Source organism: Rhinatrema bivittatum, chromosome 4 (genome assembly GCF_901001135.1).
Source record: "Rhinatrema bivittatum chromosome 4, aRhiBiv1.1, whole genome shotgun sequence".
NCBI classification, from domain to species: Eukaryota; Metazoa; Chordata; class Amphibia; order Gymnophiona; family Rhinatrematidae; genus Rhinatrema; species Rhinatrema bivittatum.
This window is the reverse complement of record NC_042618.1, coordinates 408127807-408147976: the sequence shown is the minus strand read 5'-3', so window position 1 is coordinate 408147976 and position 20170 is coordinate 408127807. Positions and strand designations below refer to the sequence as shown.

The window sequence follows — 20170 nt, the reverse complement described above, 5'->3', positions numbered from 1 at the left end:
ATGATAGGCAGGATAAAGGAGGTAATATTGCCTTTGTATAGATCACCCTGAGCTCCCCCCTTGAGTACTAGGTTCAGTGCTGAAGCCAGGACAGAAGGGATGGAAGTGGTTCATAGGACTAGTACAATGATACAAGGTACTCGGTGAAGGAAGGAAAGAAAGGAAAGAGGAATATGATTGAGACAATCAAATGCCTAAGGTGAGACTTTTTTTCATAGAAAAGGAAATCCAAGGTCAAGGAGTTATGATATGAAGCTGCAGTCAGGAAGAAAGTTCACAGAAAACCTGACCCCTCCTGCCCGCTCTTTGCTGGATAGCAGTAGAACATGGGTATTCGGGCTGCTGTTTATATGCATCCTGTCAAACGTAGAAACTTGACCTATCTTGCCTGCCCTTACAAGTCCCATCACTCTTTCAGAGATCCCCCTGTATTTATCCCATGCTTTCTTGACGTCAGATACCCTTTTCATCTCCACCACTTCCACTGGGAGGCCGTTCCATGCATTCACTACCCTCTCTCTCTCTCTCTAAAGAAATATTTCCTAACATTACTTGTGAATCTACCCCCTTTCACCCTCTTGTTCTAGAGCCTCCTTTACATTGAAAGAGGCTCGCCTCCTGTGCATGGAAACCTTTTTAATAATTTAAATGTCTCTAGCAAATCTCCCCGCTCTCGCTTCTCCTCTAGGATGTACATGTTTAGATCAAAGAGAGAAATATTATGATGGATTAGTTGAAGACTGGATAGTACAATGTTTGTGCATTGAAGCAATGTTAAATGTTTTACAATGCTTGAATTTTAAAATAATATTTTAAATCAACTCTTTCATTTCTTAAAGTTTGCCAATTATTATTTTTTTTTTTGTCTGGGATTTTTCCAAACTGCTGCTGTCATTAATAGAATGCAGTTCCACTTCCTCGTATTAGTGTTCTGTTACCTGCATTTTCCACTTCTTTTTAACCACATTGAAAACATCGTAAAGCTCATCAATTTCCTGGACCGAATCCTTTGGTGTAGTGTGCACTGGGATCACAGCGAAGTCCTTCAGCCCTGCAGTGGAGGGAAACATTCTCACTTGTCCAGCTCTGACAATATCTGCTCTTACCACTTTCTAGCTACTACTGCTACAGTACAAAAAAAAAAAAGGTGAGGATTATCCAGTTGATCAGCACTAATCTTTTATGGCTGAAGGGACTGTGTCTCTCTTTTCACAAATTTTCAAGAGTTTATGAAAAAAATGTCATTAAACTGTATTCCCATGACTAAGAGCCAGCTTTGCTGAACTTTCAGGCAGGCCTAAGGCATGGCGAAGGGCACGTACTGAAGAGGTTTTCCCATTTGGTGGCTAGAGAGAAAATGCTTATGGTGTAATTTTCAAAGGAGTTACGTGTGTAGCAATTTTCAAAAGCCATTTAATAGAGTAAAGTGCACCTATGTGAGTAAATCCTATGGATAATGCAATGGCATATAGTGTAGCAATTTTCAAAAGCCCACTTACTCAAGTAAAACCCTGTTTTATTCCAGTAAATGCTTTTTAAAATCAGGCCTGTGTGCGTAAGGCCCAGTATTGTGCATACAAGGCTAATGAAACTTTTTAAAATTGGTGCAAGATGAGTGTGGTGTTTAGCAAAGTCTGCTCACATCAACTCTTGGCACCATTCCAGCTGCCTAGCAGAAGGTATTTGTTGAAGAGCTGTCCCTCCGTACTCTGGTTTATTTATTTGCATTTGAAACCCTGCAGTTTCATAATAACCTCTGCCCAGCAGTAAGGTTCACCAGCCATAGCTTGGTTACAGGAACCACATTGTTCCTGTAGCTGAGTGTAATCCTCTCTGAGGTGTCATGAAAGGCAGAATATAAATAAAAATGTACTTATTCATTTATTATTTAATAGACACCCATTGGGCCAGATTTTATATCAGGCGCGTGGGCGTAGATTTGTTCGCGCAACCCGGCGCGAACAAATCTACGCCCGATTTTATAACATGCGCATGCTGCCGCGTGCATGTTATAAAATCCAGGGTCGGCGCGCGCAGGGGGGTGCACAATTGTGCAATCTGCGCGAGCCGAGCCGAGCAGCCTGCCTCTGTTCCCTCCAAGGCCACTCCAAGCGGCCTTGGAGGGAACTTTCCTTCCACCCCCCCAACCTTCCGCCCCCAGCCCTAACTAAACCCCCCCTGACCTTTATTGAAGAACTTCCGCCTGCCTCCGGGCAGGCATAACTTGCGCGTGCCGGCTCTCCATCCTCTGGCCCGGTGGCTGTTCTGGAGGCCTCGGTCCTGCCCCCGGAACGCCCATTTTTTCAAGCCCCGGGACTTACGCACGTCCCAGGGCTTGCGCGCGCCGCCGAGCCTATGCAAGATAGGCTCGGCGCGCGCAGGGGGAGGCAGGGGTAGGTTTTCGGGGGTTGCGCGGGTATCTTACGCGCACAACCCTTTGAAAATCTACCCCATTACCACTCCTGGTAGCCAGGGTAAATAACGCACGCATCAACTGCATCTAGCAGGTTAGTAAATAGACCCCCCTGAACTGGCTGTGATACTTCTACATCACTACTGCAAATGTTTTTTTATTTCTGTCAAGCTGTCTCCTTCCTAGGATAAAACGTTGAAGCATTCTTATTCATCTGGAATGTTCCAGCAGCCTGCTGTATTCGTTTGACCACTGGCATCTTCAAACGGAGCTCTGCAGACTGCCGTAGCCATATCCTTTATTCAGCGCTCAATCATACTTTCCCAGTATTTTTCTGAATGACAAAATGTTACTGCCTGCAAAAACTGGGTGTGGGTGGGTGGGTCACACATCTGGAGGTGGTAGGTAAAGTTGGTCCTTACCTGTTGTTTTAGACTCAAACCTGACAATAAAGGGTTCCCGTGCAAAGGAATCCTCGTCTCCTTCTTGCTTGTCTTCATATTGATAGATCTCCTTCACCTGCACTGAATCCTCTCTGGGGAAACAGAAGCAGGGAGAGCACACAGGACTTTCATACTCCCCTTGCAGGCCGCAGGAAGGCAGAGGCGGGCTTAGGTCGGGCCCCATGGGTGAGGAGGAGGGGCGCATGGGGCTACCCTCCCATCAGCTGGCGCAGAAGGCAGGGGCATCAGATTAATAAGTGCACATGGGACAGGGTTAGGTAGGGGCGGAGGGAAGGAGGAGAATGCGGGAGTCGGAGAGGGAGGGCGGTGGTCAATATGGAAAAAAATAAGAGGGCCCATCCACACAAATTTGCCCAGGGCTCCTTTTATTGGTCAAAGCGCCCCTTACTTATTAATTGATGCCGTTACCAGATGGCGCTAGGTCAGCAGGATCGGGCTGAGTCAGTTTGGGTTTCAAATCTGCATTCTCTTATGTACTGTATATAGGGGTACATTTTCAAAGGGTAAAACTGGAGCTTACACAGCTAGAAGACCTGAATCCAGTGAAGTGGACTTTTTAAACCTGCTAGAACTAGACGGGTACTTTCACAAATGCATGTACGTTTAGGCACTGTATAAAGAAGTGTTCCCTGAGGTATAGCTCAATCGGGTGAAAACCTCATTTGCACATTGAAGTTTAAAAAAATGTGTGCATGTACTTTAGGGTCCTATTGCCATGTTTGGGCAGTGATGTGGATACAGGATGCAATCTCCAGACACAAACTATCAGGCCCATTCAATAAAGTCCACAGGAGAGCTGGTGCTCCAAGGCGAGCGCCAGCTCTCCTGATGTGTGCCCAAGCTCCTCTCCTGGGCACTCGAATCTCTATTTAAATTCGGGCCCGTGCTAATAAGGAGGCGCTAGGGACACTAGCGTGTCCCTAGCGCCTCCTTATTGGCGGAAACAGTGGCTGTCAGCAGGTCTGACAGCCGACGCTTAATTTTACCAGTGTCGGTTGTCGAACCTGCTGACAGCCACGGGTTCGGAAAACAGACGCCGGCAAAGCTGAGTATCCATTTTCCAACCCAAGGGCTGTGGGCAAATTTATTTATTTTAATTTTTGGGGCCTCTGACAATATCACTATGATATTAAGTCAGAGGATGTACAGAAAAGCGGTTTTTTCTGCTTTTTCTGTACACTTGCCCGGTGCTGTCTGAAATTAACTCCTGCCCTTTGGCAGGCGTTAATTTCTGAGAGTAAAATGTGCGGCTTGGCTGCACATTTTACTTTCGGTATTGTGGGTACTAACTGATAGGCTCATCAACATGCATTTGCATGTGATGAGCGCTATTAGTTTCGGGGGGTTGGCCGCACGTTTTCCACGCACTATTACCCCTTTCAGTATAAGGGGTAATAGTGTGTCAAAAACATGCAGCTAAACGGTGCGCGTTCTGTATCGGCCTGTATGAGAGTAATTTGTTTGAAGACCAAGCTGAAAAGTAGATGCACTCTTTGGCAAGTGGCTTATTGAAAATTTACCCCATAAGCTTTCATTGTTGCTTTTTTAGAGCAAAATCAAAGCTACAAGTCCCTAACTGTACTGGGACATCAGCAGGACTGCCTAAGATTATCTAAGGTCAGGTAGCCATGCAATACTATGGGATACTAAATGATACTGCTTTACAGGATTCAGTCCCTGAGTCGGCTCTTCTGTTCTTCAGGGCTGGGGAAGCTGGAGGCAACATTCACAGGCCCCTAGGACAGAAGTCCCTAAATTTTTCAAAGGAAGGTCCACGTAGCTAATTTCATAACATCAAGAGAGATGGGGAGGAGGGGAACATATCTGACCCTGGGATGATTTGAAATACAGGGAAAGGAAGGGAACAAGTTTCCCAGAGGTATGGCAGGTAACACACCAGTAATAATAGTAATATTTCTAGATTTCCCAGTTGACAACCCCAAGAACCCTGCTCCCTGGCTTCTCCTTTCCCTGTATTTGCCCTTCCCTTCCCTCTCGTCCTTTCTCACCCCACTCTACTCTCCACCCCCTCCCTTTATTCACCTCACTCTCCTCTCACCCTACTCTCCTCCCTTCTTTCTCACCTCATTCACTCACTCACTCCCTTCCCTTCCCACATCCCCTCTCCTCTTTTCCTCCCGTCAACTCCTTCATTAACTCCTGTCTCACTTCCTCTCCTCTCCTTTCCCTTTCTCCCCCCCTCATTCACTCTCCTCCCCTTCCTCTCATTCCCTCCCTTCCCTCTAATTCTCTCCCTTCCTTTCTCTTTCCTCTATCCCCTACTCTCCTTTAACCCTAGTCCCTCTCCCCTCACTCACCCTACTATCCTCTCAGCCTTCTCTCCTCCTTTCCTTTCCCTTCTCTTCCTCCCCCCCCTCATTCAGTCCTGCCTCTCTTCCTCAGTGTGGTCCAGGGCTTTTCTCCTAGTGGCAGGGCTTGCCCTCCCCACCAGCACCATCTTTAATTGTTTTGGGGAGTCTTCGCTGCCAGCCATGAGTAAGAAAAAGAAAACAAACTTTTCGGCAGGCTGAATCCAGCCGCTTGAAAGAAAAGCCTGGTGGGCCAGTTGAATGAGTGCTGTGGCCTGGATTGGGCCTATGGGCTGGGGTTTGGGGTCCCCTGCAGAAGGAGGTAGAGAGTGATGGTCATTGCTTAAGGGCGACACCTACTGCCCAGAGTCAGGGCCCCTGGTTGCAGTGTTCCAGAAGGAGCCCTGGTGCATGGCCCCTGGCCCAGGACTGACTAATGATTGGACCAGGTGTGTTGGGGAGTGGGGGAGGGTTTCAGGGGAAATCCCCAGCTCATTGTGAATGAAGGCTCATGGCACTAGCTCCAAGCTCTGTTTCTGAATGAGCTGGGAGTCCATGATAAGAGATGGGTATAGCACAGTTATCTTACCGATAAATGAAAAGATATTGTTCCCTGTACTCTCCTCTTCCCAAAGGCTTGCTCAGGATATAATTGTAATGGTGCCCTTTTTTGGAGCTGGTAAAAAAAAAGAAATGTTTTACAGTATGTACTGTAGACTTTTCAGAAAGAAAACTAGGCATTACCTGTAACACAAATATATTGTATTTGACAAAAGATGTCAAACAGCATCTTGTAGAAGCATTTCTACAGATTCCCATTTTCTGTTCATGAGGAAATAAAATGTGTTCCTGTGATTATTCCTTACCTAAATAGATAGATAGATTTATCAGTTAATACTACAGGTAAGTAGGGGACTGATTTTTCTAAGTTAATATTTTTCTTTCTTGTAAGTAAAACAAGTGCAGATACCAGCCCTGTTTCTACATGAGCCTTTTGCTCCAAAAGAGCAAGCAGAAACTGCCAGGTCACAAAACAAAAACAGAGTGAAGTTTCTACGTCTTCAGGCTAATGTCTCCACATGGGTCAATTCTGCACATACTTTGACCAAGGTGAACCTCACTTGTAAGCCAGGGGATGTTGAATATGAGCTCAGTCTCAAATTCACTACAAATGCCCTCCTTAATACTTTGATTATGCTAAAAACTTCCTTCTGAAGTTCACAAGATGTAATATGAACAGGCAACACAGCAACGTGGGCCTGGGAAGTGCCTTTTAATCCGGCCAATAGCACCAATACAAGTGGGACTATTTCTGTGTCTTTCTGCCACATTTTCTTGGTCTCTGATTGCATCTTTTGGTACTTGAGGATCTTCTCTCTTTCTCTCCATATGCTCCACAGAATAGTCGCTTGCTGTTGACACTTCTATCAGCAATGCTGGTCTTGTGCTTTTCTCATTTACCAGTTTTTATCTGTTGAGATGGGAACAACTTCATTCTCCATAATTCTCTCAGGGTCCTGTTCCCAGTCCCCATGCTTTTCTGGGTACAGTAATGGTATAGTGTTTACACAATTTCCAGTGGATGAGATGTACCACCTTATGCCTTTCTACATCCTGTTTATAGCATCTTGGTGTCTGCCTCATACTACTATACCTCTAACAAGAGGAGGAATTTCTTAGCAACACAGCATACAGACTACATACAATTATTTTTAATTTTTTTTACCTGAAGAGTTTTACCTGAAGAGTTTCTTTGTAGCTTTCTCTTTTGTGTCAAAGACCTCCAAAATGACTATGATGTCATACCGCGACACAATCTGAAACCAACCAGAACACTTAGCACTAACTGGTCTGACAGAGTAACATCATGGCTGCAATTACAGTCTCATTCCTGGGCAGATCCAGATGAAAACTGAATCTAGATGAGTAGATCATTATAACCCAATTCCATGGAATATTCAGTATAAATATATTGGCAGACAGAAGGTCACCAGCAAACATATTGAAAATAAAAGTTGTCACAGAAGTGAATGAGAGCATTTGATTTTGTAAACACTTTCCTGTTTTTATTATTAGAAGAGCAGTCAGATCTGCATTGTTAAGAGAAAGAAATTGCAAACAAAGCCAAGCAATTTGTCCTTTCTAAAATTGTAAGTGAAACTGCTCTTATGAGGTTAAAAGGTCTTCACTGGGAGCTGCTAAGGTATGATAAAGCTGATAACAGCAGTGGGAATAAAATCAACCAAATTTTGGAACAAATGTTCTACCCTTTTAGTCTGCCCATCTTCTCTCCCTCTCCCCTGATGTCAGGTTTGGGCGACTCATGGGAGCCTTGCTGAAACAATGACTGGAATGATGCATCTTTAGTGCAACTTTTGGCTGGCTCCCAACAACTAGCTTCCTTATCTCTCTCTGAGCTTGAGCCTACCACCTCTTTTTCTCTCTCTCTCGGCAGTGCACCCAGGCCTCACTGGCCCACATGGACCCGGAATCCAAATCGGGGTCCCTCATGCCACCCTGCTGAGCACTGCGACTGAGCCACAAGGCTGGTGCTGGAATAACCTATGTTTATGATATAGGAGGACTGGAAAACTGAAGTATCTGTTGGGATAGAAAGGATTTAATACATGAAGTACTCTTACAAATGTGAGAGGACCTTATATTTTGGGCAATGGAAAAATTGGTCTGCTGAAACTTGCTAGCTTGGTCATTACTGTATTTAGACAATGGCTGCATTTTAATTTCTGATTGCAATGAGATGTTTCATCATGAGATACAACTGATTCTCAGCATCCAATGTGGCTTTGCTATAATCTCTTACTTACTTTTTTTTTTTTTTTTTTTTAACATTGACTGTTTAAACTAAACATAGCAATATGTCTTAGTAATAATGATAAAATTCTGCAGTAGAATTTGGGGTGGAATTGCAACACATGCAAGGAAAATATGAAGCAGACTGGCTGATGGTGGGAGGGAGTGGAGCCCCAAGTAAGGCTGTGTTAAATGGGCGATCCTCGTTTTAAAGTGTTACAGCCACATCTGAGGTTATGCATAGGGAAGCTTAAGGGTTACTGCTTCAAAGGTTCACAATAGGTAACTGAAGTAATATACTGCTACTACTAATTACTTTAGAGGAGCACTAATTACTTATAGAGGAGCACTATAGCTATTTGACATATACAGTGCTGCACAGAAACACATAAAACAGTAGAACTTACAATCTAACCAAGACAAACATGCAGGGCAGAAGAAACTTTGGAAATTTCATTTATTGAGAAATTGGTTTAAATCAAGGCTGTAAGCGGGATAATCACCAGAGCGGGAGCATGACACACTAAGTCAGGAAGCCTAATCCAAGCATATGGTACAACCAGGTGGAAAGCACAGAGTTGGGAGTTGGAGGTAGAGGAGAAGGGCATAGATAGGCATGACTTGTCTGATGAGTGGAAGGTTATAGGAAGTGAGAAAAGAGAAAAGGTAGTAAGAAGCTGCAGAGTGAAGGTTTTTGTAGGTGAGTACATAAGAACATAAGAAATGCTATACTGGGTCAGACCAAGGGTCCATCAAGCCCAGTATCCTGTTTCCAGCAGTAGCCAATCCAAGTCACATGGACCTGGCAAGTACCCAAACATTAAGATAGATCACAATCTACTGTTGCTTATTAATTTATGGATTTAACCTCTAGAAACTTATCCAAACCTTTTTTAAACCCAGTAACACTAACTGCTGAAACCACATCCCCTGGCAATGAATTCCAGAGTTTAACTATGCACTGAGTGGAAAAAGAATTTTCTTTGATTTGTTTTAAATGAGCTATGAGCTAACTTCATGGAGTGCCCCCTGGTCCTTCTATTATGAGAGAGTAATTAACTGATTTACATTAACTTGTTCAAGTCATTTCATGATTTTGTAGCCTTCTATCATATCCCCCCCCAGTCATCTCCTCTCCAAACTGAACAGCCCTAACTTCTTTAGCCTTTGCTCATAGGGCAGCCGTTCAATGTCCCTTATTTTGGTTGCCCTTCTCTGCACTTTCTCCAGTGCAACTATATCCTTTTTCAGATGCGGTGACCAGAATTGCACACAGTATTCAAAGTTTGGTCTCACTATGGAGCGATACAGAACCATTATGACATGCTCCGTTTTATTTGCCATTCCCTTCCTAATAGTTTCTAACATTCTGTTTGCTTTTTTGATTGCCACAGCACACTGGGCCAACGATTTCAATGTATTATCTACTATGACACCTAGATCTCTTTTCTGGGTGGTAGCTCCTAATATGGAACCTAACATCATGTAACTATAGCAAGGGTTATTTTTTCCTATATGCATCACTTTGCACTTGTCCATGTTATACTTCATCTGCCATTTGGTAGCCCAATCTTCCAGTCTCACAAGGTCCTCCTGCAATTCATCACAATCCACTTGAGATTTGACTACTCTGCATAATTCTGTGTCGTCCGCAAATTTGATCACCTCACTCGTCGTACCCCTTTCCAGATCATTTATAAATATATTAAAAAGCCTCGGTCCAAGTACAGATCCCTGAGGCACTCTGTTTACCTTTTTCCACTGTGAAAACTGACCATTTAATCCTACTCTCTGTTTCCTGTCTTTTAACCAACTTGCAATCCACGGAAGGACATCGCCTCCTATCCCATGACTTTTTAATTTTCTTAGAAGCCTCTCATGTGGGATTTTGTCAAATGCCTTCTGGAAATCCAAATACACCACATCTACCAGTTCAAGGAGCTTAAACTGTATGTGGAAATGGATATGAAGCCAATGAAGTAACTTAAGGAGGGTTATAAAGGTGCAGCAAAAGATAAGTTGCACAGCTGAATTTTGGATAGAGTGTAGTGGAATGATCTCTGAGTGTAGTGGGAGATCTCTGAGGAGCAGGTTGCAATAGTCTAAGCAGGAGGTGATAAGAGAGTGGGTAAGGGTTATGGTAGAGTGTTTAGAAAGGAAGGGATGGATTTTGGTGATGATATGGAGCAAAACAATACATTTTAGTAGTTTTGGATATGTGTAGAGAAGGAGAGAGGAGTTGAAAATGACCCCAAGATTAGGGATTTAGGGGACTGGGAGAATAAGAGTGTTATCCAGAGAAAGAGGAAAGAGGGAAAATGGGTTTGAGAGGAAAGATAAGGAGCTCTGTCTTGGCCTGAGCGGAGGTGGTGAGTCATCCAGACAGCAAAGTCAAACAAGCAGGCTAAGATTTGAGACTGTATTCCTGATGACATTTCTGGTGTAGAGAGAAGGATTTGGGAATTGTCAGCATAAATTAAAAATGGTACTGAAAGCCATGGGAGGATATCAGAGCACCAAGAGAATTAGTATATAGAGAGAAGAGGGCCCAAGACAGAGCCATGAGACACAGCAGTAGAGGGCACATTAAAAGGGCAGTGCAATTTGTAAGATGAGAGCCAAGACAGGATGAAGTCCAGAAATCCAAATGAGGACAGAGTATCAAGGAGTGTGTCAAAAGCAGCAGACAGGTCAAGGTGGATAAAGATTAAGTTTGAGCCATAAAAAAAATGAAAATACTTAGTTACAAATGAGATACTCTTATCGAACTAGAGAAATTACATTTGTGTTTATTTTTTGTTTTGTTTTAGGTGGGGAGGGGGTGGGGGGCTAGGCAGTTTCCTCCTACTCCGGGCTTCCAGATCAATCAGAACACCCCTCTGCTGGGGCCATGGTGCTATAAGATTAATTTTTAACCCTCTCCCGCCAACCATCCTTGGCCAAGGAGCACAGAATACATCTCCCTCCAGAATCTGATCTGGGTGCACCCCGAATCTGGCTGCTAGCTATCACCATTGTGCTGTGCAGCATCCCCAGCTCCAGCTGGCCAGCCAGCTAGCCCGAGCAGCAGAAGCCAGGCTCGTGACTCCAACCCAGTTTCACTGCCGGTGAACGGTCAAACTGCATCAGAATTTTGTAATTAATTGTAAACGGTATCATTCTATTTCGATACCAGTTGTTATCATTTAATCTTTTCTTTTAAATAAACTGTGCCACTCTGCTAACTCGGCGGGAGTTAAGATAAGTCAGCATGGTAACTTAAAAGTTCTCTAGGTGGCAGGTGTCACAGGTAAGACAGGAGGGCTCCAGTTTACTCACGCTGGCAATAATTGAAAAGACCTTCTCATTGGAACACTTCTTTTCTCAAAATCTTCTGGCGTTGAATGAAGCAATCTTCATGTTGATGTTGCTGAGTTGTTCTGTCTTCATGGAAGAAACAATGAAATGAGAGTAGGAGGTGAGGAACACGCCCAATGACAGTGTAGTAACAGGATCACTGGTTTGGCATTTCCTACTGAGATATGTACTGTATTAAGGTTAAGTTAATTTTTAATATACCGCTCTTCCATAAAATCAAAGCAGTGTACAACATAAAAAATAGTAGATACAGTGTATAACTTATTTCTCTGTTATAATTAAAGTGGCTACAGTTTCTATAGACATGTTTGGCTTTTTTCTTGTGACATGCTGGGTGCTAAATTTACATGTAATTTAACCTATAGAAACCAGGGCTAGTGCTACCTGTTTTGGGCACCCTGTGGTAGCGGTGGTGGTGGTGGTGGTAATCATGGGATATGGTGCCTGTGAATCGGCGTATGCTCACAGGCCCCGCAGCGGCCCTGACTCCTACGTGTGTTTCCAAATTGAACAGGAAGCCTGGGCATGAGGAAGGGGGGCAGGGCCACTGAGGATTCTGTGGGTAATGCTGGATCACGGTCCCGTGCTCTATGACCGTTTTTGCCGCTCGCCGGGCTGCTGCTCTGACCAGGACGCACGGCATGGGTGGCTCGAGATGAGCAAGGAGGGCTCAGATCCACTTCCCCAGGCCTGGGGCCACAAGAGGTGGTGGAGGTTGAATCCAACACAAATGCCAACCCCAATATCTTCAACATCAAGAAACAATTTTCTTAAAAATATGATATTTAGTATAGACTTTTTTTTTCTTTCCAGATATAACTAACATAGCTATTGTATCCTATTTAAAAGAGTAATAGCCCATATTGGCTACCTGCAGCTCTCACTGGAGAATGTTTTGGGAGGATGGGGAACGGGGTTGAGAGTGAGCCCTGGCTCCAGCCACCACCTCCTCGCCACTCCGCTCTGCGCTCCTCCAGATCTAGTTTCACCAGCTGCCTGTCTGGTTCTGTTGATAGTGGCACCCAAGGCCTGCGGAGCAGTGGTTCACGTCTCTCTTTTCCATAGCAGGCCACTTTCAAACGATAATGTATAGTGGAGAGACGGTGCATCCTCCCTCTCAATCCAGTCCCTGTTCCATCTCCCCCCCCCCCCCCCTTTCCTCCATGCCGCCCTCTGTTCCATTGTCCCTTCTTCCATCCTTCCTCCAGTCAATCTTCTCCCCCCACCTCAATTCGGTTTCCAGCAGCTGATACAGAGACCCCTCCCAGTCTCTATTCCAGAAATCAGCTCCTTTTTCTTTTGTGGAGGCCCTGCCTCTCCAAGCCTGCATCCTCTCTCTTTCCTCCTCTCTGCAGCTCCCTCCTCCCCTCTCCCCTCTTTCCTAAATTCCTCCTCACTGCTGGTCAGCCTCCCCTTTGCTCTCCTCTTTCCTCCTATCTGCTCTCTCCTCTTCCTTCATCGCCCGTTCCTCCGCTGTTGCACTTCCTCCCCTCTTCTCTCCTCTCCCCTCTTTTCTTCTATATCCATTGTTACATTTCAAGGCCAAACTTTTGAAATTTTCCATAAGAAGACATCTCAGCCCTAGCACTTTATGAGCTCTGGGCAGCAAATATGGTAATAAATCAGTAACGATAAATGGGAATATGATAATACAAGGCTTTTTTTTTTTTAATCAGTTTTTATATTACTATCCACCCAATACCTAGCTCAGATATTATGTGACCTCTTTAACAGACAAAAGGAGATGCTTGATTCACAGTGAAACCAAGCAGGGAAGGAAGTGGCTTATGCAAGAAAGGAACCTCATGCAAGGAATTTTCTCTTCGCACGCTCTCACATGATGCCGAAGTTAGAAATAACGAACGCAGATCTTTTAAGAACAAAAATATGAAGCATTAACTTGCTGCTTGGCTATTGACTTGGGAAAAGTGTTCAGCCCCCTAACTAAACTGGCTCTCAGAAACTGAAACGCCAGCGTCCTAAAAATGTGTCCAGCTTTGCTCTAATCTTCTCAGAAAACCTTTGGTCTTCTTTGCTTGATTGGCATCAGATGCAAAATCACTCTGAGAAGTCTCTTAATAGCACATTTTTGAAACCCACTCACCCCAAATGTTATCCTTTCGCAGTCTTTCAAATTAACTCTGGGGATAGAGAAATACCTACAGTACCTGAATGTAAACCGGTGTGATATCTCAACTGAGATCGAATGTCGGTATATAAAAATAATAATAAATAAAAATAAATAAATAAAAAATAAAAATGCCTCTGAAATTTTTTTCCTTCTCTTGTCCACTGTTTCTGATGTTCAAGAATCCTCTGCTCTACAAACTCATCCCAAAGCTAAGGGACAAAATAGAAACTTGTCACCTTGGGATTTTTTATTTTTTTTTTTGCTTTATTCATCTCTATTGAAATTTCATATTTGCTTTGTCACCTAAGCTGAGTGGATGGTGGTGGTGGGGGTTTAGCCAGGAAGCGTGTGTGTTTGTGATTTGAATCTCTTTGCCCCTTCGCTTCACTTCCTATAGCTTCCTATCCTACAAAGCAGTAATGAGTTATTAAGACAGTACTTACTTTTGCACGTTTGGGATCCTGTAATGGTTTGCTGCCTTCTTTGCACCAAGCTTCCAAGACAGCGGCCCCTCCACTTGTACCCCTTCTTCAAGTGCCTGGGGAGAGGCAAACAGGAAATACAGGTTTCTCCTGCGAAGGCCCTGAGAGGGATGGTGATTAGACCACAGCTCAGACATTTTCCCAGAATAGTGTAATTGTTTCTAGGGTTGGTCTAGCCTTTTGCCACTGTGTGTGAACAAATACTGTGCTGCCCTTCCTCTGTCTGTTTTTGGTTTTTTTGTTTAATGCATAATTTGTGTTGTTTTTCTAGTCAGGGCCTGTGCAAGGATATTAAGTGGCCGAAGTGAATCTTATAGCTTTATGCCCTGCCTCCTCCCCCCACAGCCCTCTTTACACATAATTAAAAAAATTATGCATTTATAATCTATTTTACATGAAAAAGGATATTCAAAATATAGTTTTTTGAGGTAAAAATATCACAACAGCATATATATTGGCACCAGAGCAGTGTATGTAAATACAATCAGAAAACCCTGCAAAAAAGACATTTGGAACCCAAATAGTATTAGGCTTATTGTAGCACATGTTATGTGTGACCTTAGCCTTCACAAACCCATGAGCAAACTGAGTTATAATTACAATATAGTAAACCTCCCATACCAAAACAGCACTAACTGCCAGCATTCAAACAGTAACATCCATACCCATGAAAAGACAACACAGCAAATATTATTCTAGCCTGTAAAACACCAATATACCTCCTTTTAGCAAAACAAAACAACCCAGAATGCTATAGTTCTCTATACACGGTAGCCCATGCCTTACCTGGGTCATACATGCAGAACACAGACAAACCCTCACCAAATACATAATAAATCATAAAGTACAAATAGCAATGTGTATACAAAAACTGAACTGAAAACCACAAGAAGTCTGAATATGCATGTAGTGCAGCAATGAAAAAACAGAAACATTACCAATCTTCATAAAACATCAACAATAAAATCAAGTAATATAAAACATTCATCATAATAATAATGCCATACTAATAAAAAGAATATTTCAAAACAGCTGACAAATAGAACTGTGATGGAGTCTATAGGAACCTCCCTCAGATTACCTTAGGATCCAGACCCACAAGGAATCCTGGGTGAAGGGAGGAGCCCCTCACTAGAGTATAAGGGCCTAGAAGAGTTAGATAGGCCCCAGGGAGCAAGCAGAAACCTATTACATGCAAAGACCTGCTATGTTTGATGTCTATGTGCTACCTGAACTTAAGGTGAGCTGCATTCTTTGTTTGATTTTGTTTTTCACTGTAAATAAATTACATCTAAAGGAAACAGCCAGAGTCTGCCTCCTTATACTTACTAGCTGTTTCTCAAGCCGTTAATCACCCAAATTACCACATATGGTGGCAATATTGGGATCCTCTTGCCTTAGTGCAAAGCACAGTCAGAGGCCTACAGCCACAGCAGAAAACAAAAAAAACTACAGATTTTTTTCCTCAATTTTCCTGGGGTCTCCCGGTTCTACTCACCCAGCTGAAATTACAATAGGCCAATGGGACTAGCATCACCTGTACAGTCAGGATTTAAGTAGTGAGTAAGGGCCAGATAGGCCAGCAGGGGATTTTTTTTCCCTCTCTCCACATTTTGGAGGCTGCTCGGAAAGCAGAGAAGATGGAAAAAGTGATATAGGACCTTGCCACAGGGTAGCAGCAATTGCATAATACCCTACAAACACAAATTGACTATCAGCAGGTACTTTGAGAACTAGTTGTGCAGCAAAACACAGTGTTAACTCAGATAGCATGGGCCGTACAGACTGCTATGACCAGGCCACCTTTCTTCTCACCAATCGTTCTTAAGAAGACCCCCCAAGATTTTTATGAATAATTTTGAATGGACCGCTTGTGTGGCAGGATGACCAGAAGATAATGGACTATTTATTTGGGGAACCTCCTTACAGGGAGCAGTCAAGCTGCTTTCCAAACCATCAATCCGGAGGGAAGGGCTAAATATGCTGAAGTTAAAACTGCCATCCTAAAGAGGGTGGGACTTACCCCAGAGGCCTACAGACAGCGGTTTCGGCAAGAAGTTCTTCAGCCAGAGGAAAACCCACAGAGCCTTTTCTACTGACTTAAGAATGTGTCATGGAAGTGGCTGCACCTGTAAGAGAAGACCCGGGTGGAGGCATCCAAAGTGGTTTTACTGGAACAGTTCCTAGATGGCCTAGAACACCCTATGTGGCAGTGGGTGTGCCAACACACAAACCTTACACTAGAGACAGCATTGGAGATGGTGGAGGCCTATTAAAAGCTGAATTGCCAAGGGCTCAGGCGAGACCTCCCGACCCGGGTAGAGGATGCCAGAGTCTTACATGAAACCCCGTGTTGGGTTTGTGGCATAGTGTGGATTCTTAGTAGCAGTGGTGGTGACTCCTCCCACAGGGAGGGGCCCCATGGGGAACCACAGGATAGGCTAGACTCAGAGAGCAGACACTTGAGAGGGAAAACTTTATTGTACTGCTGTAGATAGATGATACTTGCACAGGAACGGATGGCACAGAAGTCCAGCAATGTGCCAATAAGCTCAGACAGTCTCAGATGTAGATGGTCTCACCCGGATGACTAGGTTGGTAGTGTTCCGCAGAGCAGGATAAGCCGAACCTGGAGGGTGGAAATGGAGAGCTGGAGCATAGAGGTACTCACTAAAGAGTAGTGCAGAAATCCTTCTGATAGATGATGAAGGCGGGTCCGTGGTGCAGGATACCCTGAACTTGATAGGCCCTCGAGGAGTGAGTACCTAGGAGCGCAGATGATCCTGAAAAGAGAAGATAGACCCCCGAGGAGCGGTTGTCTAAGTTAGGTAGTAGAAACCCCGAAGGGTAGATGGAAGCAAGAGGCCCCCGAGGAGCAGGTGCCCAGAGCTTCTTCAGGAGTGAGATACCCCGGAGGGTAGCGAGGAATCCAAGTGTGCAGCTTAGAAGCGGTCAGAGTAACTAAACCAAAGTCCTTGCTAACTCGTTCGTTAGGAGCGGAGTGGAGGCTAAAATACCCAGAGGTTTTGACATCATGCGGTGGGGTCGCCCCCGAGGTTCCCGTAGATAAGTGTAGGCAGTGCGCCTGCGCCCTAGGAGGCCACAGGAAGCAGCATGGCGGACAGGGATGCCCATGCTGTGTTGGAGACGCCGAGGGTTTTGGCACTCTGCACCGGAGGCAGCCGTCTTACCCATGGAGGAGGAGAAAGGAAAAAAAGAGGTGAGGCAGAGCGGTCGCAGCCATCTGCGACCAACGGACGCAACACCCCGACTGTGCATGTAAAACTGGACCCAAAATCCTAGTCCACCACCAAAAGCTCATCTCGAGTTGCTAGATTACCCTCCTATAGTGGTATAAACAGAAAAAAAAAGCCCTTTAAAGCAGGGCTTCCTACCGAGGCGCTTCCTCTCCTGCTGAACCCTCCACACTGCTTGGACCTGATCCAGCCTGCAGCCCAGCACACCAGAGACCACATTGTTGCTGCCCCTCCCCCTCCCTGAGCTCCAACCAATCTAAGGTAAGAGCTGCGCTGTCGTCAGTGCCTGGGAGGGGAGAAGAACAAAAGAAACTTTAAACAGAAAAAAAAAAGCCCTTTAAAGCAAGGCTACCTACCTTGGCGCCGCGCGCCGGGCATCGCGCACCAAAGGAGCACGACAAAGGGGCCTGCCCCTTTGTGCACCCCTTCGTGCGCACCTAAACGCTGCTCAGTAGAAACCTCACTCCCTCCAAACCCAAGCCTCTTCCAAACTGAAGCCTCTGCCAGCAACTCACCGAATAAGAACTTTACCACTCTAGCCTAAGCTACAGTTCCCTCTTCCAGAGCTTACTCCACTATTCAACAGCCACCCCTCACTCCTGCTCACAGACTATCTTTAGTCGGCTCCCTCCATTCACATTTCATCAACTCCAAAGACCAGCTCAAACATAACTTAAGCCTATCCCATTCCACTCATTGAGAAGGCACCATGCAAACCGTCCCTATCCCTATCATATACCATCGCCACCTTCTTCCCACGAAGGCTTCTCAACAGCCCTCGAGACATACAACCAGATCCCTCATCCCAATCATGACTTCCCCCCTCACGCAGTTGCTAGGACTCACGATGTTCTCTCTAACTCTATTCAACACACAGTCACTGACAAAGAAAACTCACGTCCTTAATGACTACCTCTTGCACTCAAAGCCAGACATCTGTGCCATTACAGAAACCTGGCTCAAAAGCTCGGACATAGCCCTAATAAATCAATTACCAATACACCTTTATGACATTTTCTCAATTCCCAGACAAAAAAAACGAGGAGGCGGTCTTCTCCTAGCCACCAAAAAAGAATTCAAACTCAATCCACAACCAGTCAAGACCCCCACCTACACCAAACTCGAACTAGGTCTTTTTAAATCTAAGCTTCTACAAATTCTACTAGTATATGCTCCACCAGGACTGCTAGACTCTGATGCCTCCCTCCTCATAGAAACAATAGCCAAACACATCAACACGGACTCGCCAGCCATAATTATGGGGGACTTCAACCTCCATGTCGACGCCTCTCCTCCCACCCCCAACTGCAAAGCTCTCCTCACCACACTCGGGGCTATGGGCTTTGAACAAATCATCGATAAACCTACCCATAGCAGGACACACTCATGACCTCATCTTCATTAATTCCAACATATCTTACAATAACGTTCCGGACTGTACCCCTGTTCCCTGGTCAGACCACTCAATGATTTCAACCACTCTCATGACTCAAGGAAACCCTAAGCCTCCTCAGCCCCACTCCACCATCCACTTCAGGAAAACTTGTACATCAGACACGCTCAGTGAACACCTTTCCAAAGAACTCCTCAACCTGGATACCACCAACCCCAACACAGCCCTTCTTTCCTGGCACAATATCACAGAGTCAATAGCAAATAAATTATGCCCTAAAGCAGTGAAAATAATCAACTCAACTCAACTCAACTCTCCCCAGAACTTAAGCAGGTGAAACAAGACCTCAGAAACAAGGAAAGCAAGTGGCGCAAGACCCCCAACTCCACGACTTTGTCCGACTACAAATGCACCCTCCATCTCTACAAGAACTCCATCTTACGGACAAAAAGAGACTTCTATGCCAGCAGAATTCACGATCTTCAATTTGATGCCAGGGCACTGTTCTCCTATGTCTCCCAACTCACAAAATCCTCTACCCCGCCATACCAGACGATCAGGCTCAATCCAAAGCAAATGAACTAGCACTCTTCTTTCAGAAAAAAATTGCTGACACACTAGCGTGCCTCCCCACCAACTCAACCCCCCCCCCCCTTCCTTAACTCCAATACCCCACCTCACTCTGGAACCAACCTCAACTCCTTCGAACCCACAACCCCCCTGGAGATCGAATCCATACTCAAGAGGCTGAAACCATCTAACCACCCATCAGACCACATTCTGACTAAACATCTGCTTCTCATCCCGAACTCTATCTCTAGACCTTTGGCCAACATCATAAACTGCTCACTTTCCCAAGGGATCTACCCTGACAGGCTAAAAACTGCTTCTCTCAAACCCCTTCTGAAGAAACCCAACCTGGACACAAGAGAACCCTCCAATTTCTGCCCCATCTCTAACCTCCCCTTTCTTGCTAAAATCATGGAGAAATTGGTAAATACACAACTCTCAGATTATCTGGAAGAACACAAAATCCTCTACCCATCCCAATACGGCTTTCGTAAATCATTAAGCACGGAAACCCTCCTTATCTCCCTCTCAGACCGCATCCTCATGGGCCTTGACAAAGGGCTCTTTTTCATCCTAGTCCTTCTAGACATCTCGGCCGCCTTTGACACTGTGAACCACGTCATCCTACTAAATCGCCTTTCAGTAATCGGATTATCAGGATCTGCCCACAGATGGTTCAATTCTTTCCTGAGCAACAGAAGCTTCAAAGTAAAAATCAATAATAAAGAATCTCCAGACATCAAATCAACATTAGGCATACCCCAAGGCTATTCCCTGTCCCCTACCCTCTTCAATATATACCTCCTGCCCCTCTGTCAGTTGCTCACAAACCTAAAATTACTACCTCTATGCAGACGACGTGCAGATTCTGATCCCCATAACAGAATCCCTCCCTAAAACTCTCACCTACTGGGAAAACTGCCTCCAATCTATTAACCACCTTCTCACCAGTTTGAACCTGGTTCTCAATGCAACCAAGACAG

At 44.8% G+C, this 20170-nt stretch overlaps 1 protein-coding gene across 1 annotated transcript in view; it reads right to left on the bottom strand.

Annotated features, from left to right (window-relative positions):
- The window catches only part of LOC115089421 (deoxyribonuclease gamma-like), a 129559-nt gene that overhangs the window by 10882 nt on the left and 98507 nt on the right, over positions 1-20170 (bottom strand). The window contains exons 2-6 of the mRNA XM_029597514.1: positions 13929-14023; positions 6913-6951; positions 5776-5862; positions 2836-2948; positions 939-1051 (exon numbers count right to left, since the gene is read on the bottom strand). Of these exons, the coding sequence (XP_029453374.1) occupies positions 939-1051; positions 2836-2948; positions 5776-5862; positions 6913-6951; positions 13929-14023 (447 nt within the window). The remainder of the gene's footprint in view (positions 1-938; positions 1052-2835; positions 2949-5775; positions 5863-6912; positions 6952-13928; positions 14024-20170) is intronic.